The sequence below is a fragment of the Nyctereutes procyonoides genome, unplaced genomic scaffold, assembly GCF_905146905.1.
Source record: "Nyctereutes procyonoides isolate TBG_1078 unplaced genomic scaffold, NYPRO_anot_genome, whole genome shotgun sequence".
Lineage (NCBI taxonomy): Eukaryota > Metazoa > Chordata > Mammalia > Carnivora > Canidae > Nyctereutes > Nyctereutes procyonoides.
In genome coordinates, this window is record NW_026575146.1 from 10,206,203 (window position 1) to 10,220,410 (window position 14,208).

General features: G+C 35.2%; 1 protein-coding gene across 1 annotated transcript in view; it reads left to right on the forward strand.

Moving 5' to 3' along the window:
* Positions 1-1,028: 1,028 nt before the first annotated feature.
* The window catches only part of OPRM1 (opioid receptor mu 1), a 49,137-nt gene continuing 35,957 nt past the window's right edge, over positions 1,029-14,208 (forward strand). The window contains 1 exon segment of the mRNA XM_055309661.1: positions 1,029-1,321. Within this exon segment, the coding sequence (XP_055165636.1) occupies positions 1,029-1,321 (293 nt within the window).

Below are 14,208 nucleotides of genomic sequence, written 5' to 3' on the forward strand. Positions count from 1 at the left end.
TTGACAACCTCCCACCGAGAAGCACATGTTCATGTAGCAATTCTGGCTATAAAAGAGATAATAAATAATTCTAAACGAATCTATGAGATCTAAGATGTGGGGGATCACCAATATCTTTCATTGCTTTCCTGGATGCCACCACCCTCTGATTTCTATAACATGTTCTTCTGCCTTTTCCCCACCAGAGCAAAAATCAGTGTAACTAGAACTTCTACTTTAAGAGAAATTGAGGACATATGGAGTAAACGGAATAGATTTCCTAGACAAAAGTTTGCTTCTCACTTCTTTTTCAGAGAAGAACGTTTGTTTTAAAAAGCTTTGTAGGTCTGAAAATTTTCATTTACTGGTGTAAAAAAACACGGTTAGTTTTGTGTGGACATGAATGACTGAGCTAAGGAGGACTAAGGAAAAGGAGTTTGTGAACCCTGTCCTGAATGATTTCAGCAGACTGGAGGGGCTGGAGGCGCCCTGGGGTGTAAGGATTGTCCGGGTTGTACCAGGCCAATGTCTTTCCTTTCGTATTATACAGAGAAAACGGAGCTGGGAAAACAGACTGATGTCAGCCCCCTTTCTTATGCTTTCCTGCTGCCAAGAACTCACTGTCTGTCTGTCTCCCCCATCCCTTCCCCTTTCTGCCGCTCCTTAGGTATGCTTGCACCGACGAGTGCCTTTTGGGAGACAGACCAACTCGTTGGATCGCTTTGCGCAAAATCCACCCCTTCTCTCTCCTCCCTCCCCTTCAGCCTCCGGATCCCGCACAGCCCTCCCTCCCCTCCCCACAGCGGTCGTGGGGTTGAGGATGCGTCTCTACTACTAAGGCGGAAGGGGGCTGCAAGCAGAAGATTATGTTCAGATGCCCAGCTCTCCCCTTCTACCTGACGCTCCTCTCTGGCTGCACCAGGGCTGGTATCTGTAAGAAATAGGAACTGTGGCAGCGGCGAGAGGAGGCGGCCGAGACGCGTGGAACCTGAAAAAGTCTAGGTGCTCGCGTTTACCTCGCAGCGAAGTCCCAGCCAGCCGTCAGCACCATGGACAGCAGCTCCGTCCCCACCAACGCCAGCAATTGCACTGATCCCTATACGCACGCTTCAAGTTGCTCCCCAGCACCTAGCCCGGGGTCCTGGGTCAACTTCTCCCACCTAGATGGCAACCTGTCCGACCCATGCGGTCCGAACCGCACCGAGCTGGGCGGGAGCGACAGCTCGTGCCCTCCGACCGGCAGCCCTTCCATGATCACGGCCATCACCATCATGGCCCTATACTCCATCGTGTGCGTGGTGGGTCTCTTCGGAAACTTCCTGGTCATGTATGTGATCGTCAGGTAAGGAAGGCGCCAGCCAGGGCTCCCACCAGAGACAGCAGCTAATAGGGGCGTAAAGGGATACCTGATCCCCCAGGCAGCGTTTGGCGGGAGGATAAGAGAAGGGAGGTAAACGGGAGAATATGGGGGCGACGGTAGGTAGAGTGGTTGTTGTGAGTGCAAAAAATCTACTTTTCTATTTTTCCCTCCATTGTTAAAGAATCAAAAATTTCAGAAACAGATAAGTTGCTTTAGTAGAAGATGTAAAGCTCTGCGGGGGGTGGGGGTGGGGGGGGGATGTTCTGTCTTAGAGCTCACTTTGCCTGAGCCAAGAGGGTTCTTGGACTCAGAATCCTACAGTCCCTTCCACAGGAGCTGTGGAAACAATAATTTGTGAATGATGGAAGAGAAATTCTAGTTAGTTTTCCTGATGAAGGGAAATCTCCTTTTCATGTCTGAAGTTGAACTTGAACATGCAAGTTCCCTATCCCTGCTGGCTTCCGGGTACTTTGCTGCACCACAGCACCCCCCTCCATTCCCTTGTCACACTTGTCCTTGCCCCACTGTTCTTTCCATCCTGAGGCCACACTCATTGAGAAAGTTTTCTGTGGTAAACAGTGTTGCTTTGCAGGAACAAATATGACAGTTGTGTTGCCTAGACCATTTGGCAGTTGGCAGCTGCAGATCTGCTAGGGGAGTCACAAACTGAATTGAGAATAGATTAGTGTGGTTCAGGAGATCTGTAGGGCATGACTGTTTTCCAAATCCTCCGAAAGTGGGAACCAACTAGAAGTGACCTTAAACATCATAATTCTGCATTATAACTATCTTTAGGAACTTACAGTGGTTTCTCTGAAGAGAAAAAAGTGTCTTAATCAGTTAAATTTTTTGAAAAGAGTTTGTGGCCCATTTTCTTTCTACCTAGATACTCCAGGTTTATTTGGCAAAGAATGTGCAAGCTTTCAATATTAATTGAGATGAATGTAGACTGTGTTAGTGTTGGTGTGCATATTCAAGTCCTACTTCTAATATGGTATACTATATATTCATTTTTGTTAAAGTAGAAAAATATTTTAACACTTTAAAATGGTTTCTAATTTGGGGTCTTCTTCCTACTACAGATTATATGTATGTAGTGAACATAGTATATTCATATTTAGTTACAATATTCACTTCATCTATTCAGCAAGTACTGCAGATTGTAATGGAGTTCCTTAATCATTCAACAATCATTTTTCCCCTTATCCTTTCCTGACCGCGGTGCTGCAAGCTGCTTGTAATCGATTATTTCTCATATGTCTGCTTTCCTTAATTAATAATTATTAAAGAATAAAACTAATTTCTTTAATCTTTTGATGAGGAATAAGATAAGTAGTGTCTCTGAGAAAAGAGCACCATCTATTGAGAAGAAGGCTAACAACAGAAGGGAAAATGTAGGAAGGAAATCAATGGAGAATTTATTTTTGAAAACATTTACTGTGTATAATGCAATACAAAGACTCATATCAAAGATAAAAACCATGTCTCACATATTTACAGTTATGACAATAAAAATCATAATTAAAGGGTGACCTTATGAGAAGAAAATATATTTCTCATTTGTCCTAAGAAAATTCATAGAATCATAAGCCGATAGGGCTAGAAAGGACCCTAGAGTTTACCTATACCAGATGAGTAAACTGAGGCACAGAAAAAATTAATGATTTCTTCAAGGATGGATAGTCATTAGTTCAATAACTGTATTAGTTCAATATAATATCTATCTTATCCAGTATAATTTTCTTTTTATTAGAGTGGCAAATCATGATTTGAGTTAGTCCAACTAAAATATTAACAGAGTAGATTTAATTAGAAGTAATAATGTGGAAATAATAAAGTACCCCAAATTTATGTTTGAAATCCTGGAAAATAAATGATGAAGAGAAATTACCAAAGTGTGTAGAAATCCTGCTGTCTGAAACATAATCCTGTATTCCTTTTTATTGCTTCTTTTGGTATTTTCCTTCCTTGTTTTTTTCTCCCTCCTAGTTTTATGCTTTTCTATAAAGAGAGAGTCAATAAAGCAGCAACTGGCTGTGAAATAAAAAGATTGGTCTTATTTCAGTGTTTAAGAGATTGCTGGTTGGGTGAGTTTATTTTAAAGGCATTACCTCTGACCTCTTAATGACTTGGAGGATAGTGACATTGCATCTTAGTGGGAACATGATATTATGCTTTTACTTCTCTGTACTGAAAGTTCTAACAAAATGCAGTATGATTTGAAAGGTCACCCAAACATACACCTATGGCACATTTGGTGTATAATTCCATATTTATGTAACATTATGGTAATATGACAGTGACACAGAAAAATGAACAGTTTAGTGACCAATAAAGCGATGAAGAAAGCATTTGGAGATTGAGAATATATGTTTATTTGGCTTAGAATATTTAACTGGACTCCAAGCTGTGATGTTTTCACTACAAAATGATAGTTCAGAGATACTATTGCCTCTGTTTAAAATATAAGTATAATGCTACATCTATTAAATTATTGAGGTGAAATGCTCACTTTCTGCTATTATTTAAAATTCAACAAATATTTTTGAATGGTCAAGTGCAGTTTATGGTCAAGTTACAGTTTTCTATCCAGATTAAGGTGATATTTATTAGAATGCTTTAATACCTCAGGTAAATTATGAATCTCAGATGACTATAGCAACCAAAACAGCAAAGGTAACTGGTAATACAGATGCCATGATTAATACTTTTCTGCTCTGTGTCTCAACCCCATCATCATCATACCTTCATGAACAACATCATTAAATAGTATAAACTTAAATAGTATTCTTACACAGTGCTGTTCTAAGGAAATAAGGGAGGGAAAGAAATACCATCATATGAACTAAAGATTTAAAATCTAGATGTTAAACGATAAAAAATGTTGTAACTATTCATCACATGAAAACCTTTTCGATTTTAAAGAAAAAAAATTACTTGCAAGATAATTATATAAAAATTACCACAGATTCTGAGAAATATTGTGGTCAAATATTATAAAATGTTGCAATTATTTAAAATGAGATGACACTTTATTATTGTCAAGAATGTTTTCTAGGGGCACCTGACTGGCTCAGTCAGAGAAACATGCAACTCTTGATCTTGGGGTTGTGAGTTCAAGACCCATGTTGAGTGTGGAGATTACTCAAAAATCAAATCTTTAAAAAAAAAGGTTTTTTAAAAAAATTAACCACAATGGTACACAAAGTTATGGCTACCAGGAATGTTTCAGTTTTGAGAACACTTGACCAAATTGTAGAATTAACCATAAATATAAAAACAGATATCGTCCCACATGTATTTATTTTGGGAGATTTTTTCCCAAAAAGACTTGTCCATATAGTCATGAACATGTTCTATGCACACATTGTTTAAAAAAAAAAATAGAGAGTTGGAAACTGTTAGATCTTTATGAGCTGTGTAAACCATCCTTCCCATAAATTTCCAATGAATAGTGCCAAATGATACCTCCTTCCTTTTTCAGATTATTTCTTAATTTGACTAGATGAATTCTCAATATGACTATCAGACCAGAGTATTTAAATATATGCAAGATGTTATTGTTATTTTTCCTTCACTAAAAGGTATCTCTGATTTTAAAGCCTTGCTCTATATACTAAATATTTGATTCAGGTTTAAATTACAAAATTATCAGTCATGCCTGATTGGAACAAAGCATAAGATTTTTTATTTCTTGTATAAGTAGCTGAGAAAATAAGGAATAACAATATTTTATCTAATTTAAGGTTATATATATTGTATTTATATATATACATGTATCTACTAATACATATATACATGTAAATTAATTTCAATGCATATGCCCCTGAATATGGTCACTAGTAATTTTCATTAAAAAAATGTTTATTCACAAAGTTCAAATACTAATAAAGTTCATTTTCTTTTTTCAAAACTAAAATATTCTAGTGAGAGAATGGATTTAAAGGGAAAAAAAAATCTTGCTAAATAAAATCTGTCCTTAACATAATGGTATACATGAAAATATTAGAATTTAATTGTATTCCTTTCCCTGCACAATGGAGAGCTTCTAGTGCCATCTATTACAATTTCAACTTTAACTACTATTTCCCATACAGGTGCTAATTCTGTCAGAATAGTCTTCTTCAGTGCATCCCAAAAACAAAAGTTGCTTTTCATTGCCTCTGTTGTAAGTTGTATCTCTGACATTTGTATAGTGTTATCACTGAGTTTCTTTTATTTTTTTCCTTTCTTTTAGAAAGAATGAACTATCTTATATTTCATGAAATCTTTTCAACATTAAGGAATGCATAGAGAGTAACAGAAAATTCTTCACCTTTAAAAATTATATATAATTATAATAATTATAAATACTTCTAGTAATATATATTATACATAATAATATATATTGTTTATATACAGTATATAATATATAATACATAAGAGTATATAATTATATATTATACAAAATAATTATATATAATAATATGTAATTTATAAATCATATTACATATATATAATATATATAAGAAACTTCCTCTCTTCTCTATTACACTGTCTCCCAGAGACTATTACTATTGTAAATTCAGTGGTTTTCTCTATTTACATACATATTTTTAAACTTTTATTTCTGATGTGTTTCCACAAACAAAATATAATACTTAAACATGTTCTTCAAACTTAACATAAAACATTTATATTTTACATTAATGTTAGCAAACACAATTTCGCTATTTTCACAGAGTTGTTCTAGTTCCAGCAGATCAATAATAGAAACAAGATGCAAAACAAAAAACTAACTCTCCTTAATACTTTTAACTTTTCTCTTAATCTGTGTTAAAAATTATTGTAAATATTTCTTTGCAAGTATTTTCCTGAACTAATATTTTCATTAATACTTAACTGCAATATTTGGGGGAAAAACTTCTGGCAACTGCTACAGTAAGTTAATCTGTTCATAAATAAAGCTTAGGTATAATTCCTGTACTTCAACAAAGGAAATAAAAGTAATTGGTTCCTGACTATTTCAATATGTCATTCAAGTGATAAGTGCTAACAGTACTTTGTTCAGGATTTTGAATATCTTAGAGAACTTTTTATAAATAAAAATTGAAAATATTACTTCTTCTAGTATTCCACTTTAGATATTAATTGAAATAAAATTATTTTGGTCAGCAGGTGCAGATAAATTGGTTTCCATAAATAATGTTAAACAATGTAACATTTTAAAATATTTTAATGATAAATACCAAGACTAAGTGTTGTGTGAAATTTTAAAATATGAGAATTTCATATTTTTAACCTTCATAAAGTTTAATGTCTATGAACTAAAATAATGATTTATGACAGTAGTCTCCAAACTTGTTTATAGACATAGACATTTACTTCAAGAACTCGTAAGCCAATATATAAAAGAGATCAAAGGAGCAATTCAGGATTAATCACATGCTGGGACCAAAGAGTGCTTCTCAACTGTCACCCCCATCCTAACCACCATGCTGTCCCCAAGGCACCTTCATGGAATTTCTAGAGCTCCCTCATGCAATAGTTTAAAGCAATGGTTTTCATATTGTTTCAGATCTATGTTGTATCTCACCTCTCATCCTGCAGCTCACCTTTTACTTCAGTGATTGGTATGGCAGTCAGTTTTGCCTGGATATAACTTATTAACTCTCCACCCGAGGTAGCTCCTCCTTCAGCCCTGGAACTTCTCTGATTCCACCACTCTCCACAGAAACCAGTCTGGTACTAACGATTCAGAAAGTGTGAGGAAGTTACCATCCCATGAAACAACCCTTGACTGAGAAAGTGAGAGACTGTGGACAAATAGTCCCCTAAGCTTCCCTCTACCCTTGAGTATACAGTTCCAAGAAGCAGACCACAAAACACATTAGAAGCTCTGGTCCACGTTGTGTCCATTTCAAGAACATTATTTTCTTTCTTTCCTATTTCACTTCCCCGTTTCACTTTCTATTACCCCAAAATGATTCACCTTCATACCTCTACTTCAAAATGATACACCTTCACACCAGTTTCTGTTATTTTATAATCAGCTACAACATGTTGGCACAGTAAAATCTGTCTAATAAATGAGGCTTTACATACTCATAGAGTACAGATTTTTCTTAATAATTAAAAGTTCTTATTAAAAATTTGCATAAGTAACCCATATTAAAACAATGAAGACAGTTCATGAGTCAAGCTTCTCCTTTTATTTGTTTTCCTGCCTCAGTATTCAGGAAAGTCTTTAGTACATTTTTACTTAATGGACAGGGAGTAGGCAACAGTCATGTGTAGTGTTCAGATTACTTCTTGAGTTCAAAGTGATGGTGGCAGTAGACTCTGATATGTAAAAGAAATAAAGCCTCCTGTGCCTTCTAACAAATTATTGGAAGACAAAAACTACCAGCCCCCTCTCCACTGATTACAAGTTGTATAATAACTATAAGAGTTCTTATAATAACTAGGCTCAAAAAAATTTCAGGATCCTCAAAAAGAGCTGAAACAACAGATACAAGAAACCTCATATAATGAGTTTGTTCTAGTATCTCCTTTTCCTTAGCCATCTGTTCTTCCTTCAGTCCACTTTATTTGTTTCCCCATTAATTCTTCAGGTGAGGGTCCTTGAACCAATATAGACATCTAGAATGGAAAAGTCACATGTAAAAAGAATTGCTTTAGCTCAAGACCCCAAGTGTCAATTGTGGCTAAACTTCAAATTGTTCTGTGCCTCATTCTTCTCATCTGTAAAATGTGAGAATTGAACTAAAAATCTTGGAGTACTTTCTAGTACTAAGAATTCCTATGGCAACTTCAAGGACTATTTCTCCATAATTTATGCAGCTATATTATGTAGAGACAAAAGTAATGATTTACCAAATTAAATACTCTTAGTTTCAATTCCATCTTACTCTCTTGGATTCTAAATAAGTTCAAATGGATTCTGTCAGAGAGAAAATGCTGAGCTGCCAGTTTTGTGCTGGTCAGTTAATACCATGAGCCAAACTGAAATCAAGAGTCAAGCCTTTATTCACTTATGAGAGTATAAGCAAGACAGGAAACAGGAAAAAGGTATCATCCCCCTAGTGTTCCATTTTTTCCCACAGAAAGGCACCAGGTTACATGTATGAGTATAGATGTGGCAAGGGGAAAGAGAGTAATCATCTTGCTGTACAGAGAGCTCCAAACAAACATATTTCATGGACCTGGGTTGAGAAGGAGGGAGAGGTGAAGGGATAGGAATGGGAAAGTATTGAGTCAGAGAGGAGAGGAGTTTCTTCAAGAACTCCTGATGAGGTCTCAGCAGAGATACCTGGAAATAACCCCATCAAGGGCTCCTCAATAAGGATGCTCCAAATGCAGGCAGGTGGACTAGCGATGCATATTCATCTAAGAGCATGGTTGTTGAGGTGGAAGAGGGGCATGAGTCCTTGATTACAGCTCCCCCCAGACTATGTACCAAGTATGCTGTGAGGAGGGCAGCTTCTCTCCATGAAGCCTGCCAGGTAAGCCTTTGTAATTGCCTATGGTTGGGCCTCAAAGATCACACATAGGTTTTTGCCTGAACTCAGACCTCTCAGATTCAGCTTAAACCCTGACACCTCACTCCTCTCCTCTCCACTTATCTTTCTCTTTCTTCCCATCTAACTCATCTCTCTTCCTGCCCCCTCCCTCTTTCACATTCTTTTTTTAATTCTTAAAGATTGTTTTAATATTTTCTTTCAGAAATTAATTATATTCTAGATGTTACATTATAAAGTAGGGTGGATAGGACTCTCATACATGATGAAACCCTGGATGGGTATGAATGAGAGAGAGATCATTCAGTTCTGGATATAAGTTTCTGCCCAGACAAGAATATTGTCAAGTACAGTTGTATGTTTTTTTTTAATTCAATCATGAGCTATCTTATTAGTTATATATAAGTAGGTGTCCTAAAGTGATTTAAATGGTAATCATTCATACTTACTAAAAATTATTCTTTATAATTTAAATTAATGTACAAATAAATTAAACCTGGGGTGCCTAGGTGACCCAGTCAGTTAAGCATCCAACTTTTGGTTTGGGATCAGGTTGTGATCTCAGGGTCATGGGATCCAGCCCTGCATCAGGCTCCACATTGAGCGTGGAGTCTGTTTGAGATTCTCTCCCACTCCCTTTGCTCCTCCTGCTGGTGCTTATTCTCTAAATAAATCAATCTTTTTAAAAAATAAAAAAGGGGGCACCTGGGTGGAGCAGTTGGTTAAGCATCTACCTTCAGCTCAAGTCATGATCCCAGGATTCTGGGATCACCCCCCCCCCCCCCCCGCATCAGGCTCCCTGTGGGGGGTCTGCTTCTCCCTCTCTCTCTGCCCATCCCTCTGCATGTGCTCTCTCACGCTCTCTCTCTCTGTGTCAAATAAATAAAATCTTTTAAAAAATAAAATAATAAAAAAATAAATCAAACCAACCTAATACATCCACTGTCTTCAAATATGCTACATATTAACTTTTTCTATAGTTTTTTCTTTACTTTTTCTATTTTCTCCTATCTACTTTTCCTAGTGAAATCCTTCTTATTCTTTGAGTCTCGACTTATGCACTTTAAGCCACGTACTTTTCTTTGCAGCCTCCCATGGTTCCCTGAAGTGTAACCCATGATAAAGTCTCTGATTGCGAAAAATCTGGGCATTTTCTCATGCCTTTACAAAATGTCATTTCATAATCCTTGAAGACTTGATGTATAACTCTCTCTGTGGTAACTAGGAAATTAAAATATCTCAACAGAACCATGCATCTTTGAAGTATTTTGCAATTCAAAGTTTTCAGCATTTCAAGTTTACCTCAAAGTATACAGATGTAAATTCTCATTCAGACAATTCTCTGAATTCACTGCTTTGTTCATGGGTATTTAGCTTTTGTAACTTTAGTCATGAAAATTGATCTGTAGCGATGGATTAATATCAACAGATCATAAATTCACACACATATACACAAATAAATAAATAGATAAATAAATTCAGATAGATAGATAGATAGATAGGTGATAGATATGTAAGTCCAAAAACTTTAAATAGGAAATAGATTGAACACTTATGATTGAAATACAGGAAGTAAAATTTTAAAGAGAAAAAAAAATAAGAAGTGAATACAGTCAATTCTCATTATTCGTGGTAGTTATGTTCTATAAAGTCATTGTGATTAGTAAATTAGAGAAAACTGAATATTTGCCTCTAGGAGAGATGCAGAGTTAGGTTTCTATGATCCTCTAGTCTCATTTTCATCAATTAATCAAAACATAACTATCTGTTATTTGTGGTTCTGTATAAGGGAACTATTTAAATGTATATTATTGATTCATTAACAATGAATGCATGATCAAGAGTATTATAATTAATGCCTGCATGAAGCACATCTAAGATATCTACTTTCTCCATCAGACACATCACTACTGTCTTGTACTTAGAAACATCAGACAGTACTTCAGCACTCTATTTGGGATCCATTCTAAACAATGAGGTCACACACACAAAAAAAAACCACCCACAAAAATGCTCTAAATGTTTCATTAAATACAAGGATTCCCCTTTCTCCACAGCCAAAATCTCTCATTTCCTGACTTGTTAATTTTATCCATTCTGACTGATATAAGGTGGTAGATCATTGTGGTTTTCATTTGTATTCCCCTGATGTGGAGTGATATTGAACATTTTTTCATGCATCTGCTGCCCATTTATGTCCTCTTTGGAGAAGTGTCTGTTTATGTCTCCTGCCATTTCTTGACCAGATTATTTGTTTCTTGAGTGTTGAGTGTGATAATTTCTTTATAGGTTTTGGATACTAGCCCTTTATCTCATAAGACATTTGCAAATATCTTCTCCCATTCCGTAGATTGTCTTTTGGTTTTGTCAACTTTTCCTTTGCTGTGCAAAAGCGTATCTTGTGAAGTCCCAATAGTCATTTTTGCTTTTGTTTCCCTTGCCTTTGAAGACAGGCTACACTGCTAGTGGGAATGCATATGAATAAAATCACTGTGGAAAAAAAGTATGGAGGTTTGTTTAAAAGTTAAAAATAGAGCTACCCTATTGACCCAGTAATTATACTACTAGGTATTTACTGAAGGCTGCAAACATAATGGTATGAAAGGACACTATATAATATTATATAGTTGTATAATTATATATAGCCATGGCTATATATATAACATAATATATTATATATATATACATATATATATAATTTCTCAGCCATCAAAAAGGATGAAATCTTACCATTTGCAATGACATGGATGGAACTAGAGGGTATTATGCTAAGTGAAATAAGTCAATCATAGAAAGAGAATTATCATATGATGTCACTCATATGTGGAATTTATGAAACAAAATAGAGTATCATAGGGGAAGGGTGGGAAAAATAAAATAAGATGAAATCAGAGAGGGAGACAAATCATAAGAAACTCTTAACTGTAGGAAACAAAAGGAAGGTTGCTGTAGGGGAGGTGGGAGGAAGAATAGATTGGGTGGTATGCATTAAAGATGGCACTTGATGTAATGAGCACTGGGTATTATACGCAGGTGATGAATCACTAAGCTCTACCTCTGAAACCAATAATACACTATATGTTAATTCAATTTAAATTTAAAAAATAATTTAAACATTTTAAAAATAATTAATAATTAAAAATAAATAAATAAACAAATAATAGAAAAATAAATAGACCTCAGAAAGGAGACATTTCCAGTCTGAGAGCCAAAATGGGAGAGCAGAGTATTGCTTTGACCTCAGCTGAGAACTTGCGCATCAGTGTAACTCAAATTTTTCATCATTGTATGTATCTACAAATGACCACAAAAGCCCATGAGTATAGATTTTTAGGGTTAAAATAAATTTAGCATATAAGTTTCTTTGCAAATACAGAATCCACTTATAATAAGGATTGACTATAGATGCAAATGTTTTCTAAGGAAATATTTTAAAAACTGTATTTCCATTTTCATCTGTCTCCAGGTATCTTTCTTTTCTCCTTTGATTTCTTTTCTGACCAATTGGTTATTGAGTAGCATGTTACTTAATATCCACATATTTAATTTTTTTCTAGTTTTTTTTCCTGTAAATGATTTATAGTTTCAAATCATTGTGGTCAGAAAATACACTTGATAATTATTTCAATCATTTTAAATTTATTGAGACTGTTTTGTTGCCTAACATATCTATCCTCAAGAATGTTCCATGCACACTAGTATTCTACTGCTTTTGAATGGAATATTCTGTATGTATTTATTAAGTCCATCTGGTCTAATATATCATTTAAAGCTAATTTTTTCTTACTGATTTTTGTCTGAATGATCTATTCATTGATATAAGTGGAATAAATTCACCTACTATTATTATATTGCTTCCATGCTCTCCTTTTTTGTCTGTTAATATTTGCTTTATATATTTAGGTGTTCCTATGTTGAGTGCATAAATATTTACAATGTTGTATCCTCTTGTTGGATTGATCTCTTTATCATTATGTAATGCCCTTCTTTTTCTGTTACTTCAGTCTTTTTTAAGTCTATTTTTCCTGGTATAGTTATAGCTACACCAACTTTCTTTTTGCTCCTATTTGCATGAGTCATTTTTTTCCATCCCTTCACTTTCAGTCTCAGTATATCCTTTGATCTGAAGTGAGTCTCTCAGGCGGCCCGGGTGGCTAAGTGGTTTAGCACCGCCTTCAACCGGACGCCTGATCCTGGCCACCCAGATCAAGCCCCACGTCGGGCTCCCTGCATGGAGCCTGTTTCTCCTTCTTCCTGTGTCTTTGCCTCTCTCTGTGTGTGTCTCTCATGAATAAATAAATAAAGTTTTTTAAAAAATGAAGTGAGTCTCCTATAGGCAACATAAAGATGAGTTTAATTTTCCTTATCCATTCAGCCACTCTATGTCTTTTGATTGGAAAATTTAATCTATCTACATTTAAAATAATTATTGATAGGCATATGTTTTTGCCAATGTAGTTGATTGTTTTCTGATTATTTTGTAATTCCTCTCTGTTTCTTTTCTACTTGTTTGTTTCCCTTGTGATTTAGTGAGTTTCTCTAATGTTATGTCTATATTTTTTCTCACTTTTTATGGTGTATCTACTATAGATTTTTGCTTTGTGGCTCACATATTACATCCTAAATATTTAACAGTCTACTTCAAGCTAGTAGCATTTTAAGTCTGAGCATATTCTAAAAATTCTATATTTTTACTCTCCCCCTATGTGTACTGTTTTTAATACCACATTTTGCATCTTTTATTTTGCATATCCCTTAACTATTATAATTATACTACTTTTTTCTATTTACCTCCATGTTAGCTTTGTAAGTGGTTAATCTACTACATTTACTCTGTATTTGCATTTACCAGTGAGATTTTTACTTTCATATATTCTCTTGTTACTAATTAGGGCATTTTCTTTTCAGCTTAAAGAAATATCTTTGACATTTCTTGTAAGGTCAGGTTAGTGTTAACAAACTCCTTGAGTATTTGTCTGGAGAACTCTTTATCTCTCCTTTGGTTCTGAATGATAACCTTGCTGGGTAGAATATTCTTGGTTGGAAGCTTCTTCTTGTCAGCACTTTGAATATATCATGCCACTTTCTTCTGGCCTGCAAAATTTCCCCTGAGAAATAATTCATAGTCTTATGGGTGTTCCCTTGTATATAACAAGTTGTTTTTCTCCTGATGCTGTTATATTTCGTTATATATATTGTTGACATTCTAATTAAAACGTGTTTTAATGTGATCACTTTGAGTTCATCCTATTTGGAACTCTTTTTGCTTCCTGGACCTGGATGTCTATTTCCTTCGCCAGGAAGGAAGGAAACCTGGATGTCTATTTCCTTCGCCACTTTTCAGCCATTATTTCTTTAAAAAACTTTCTA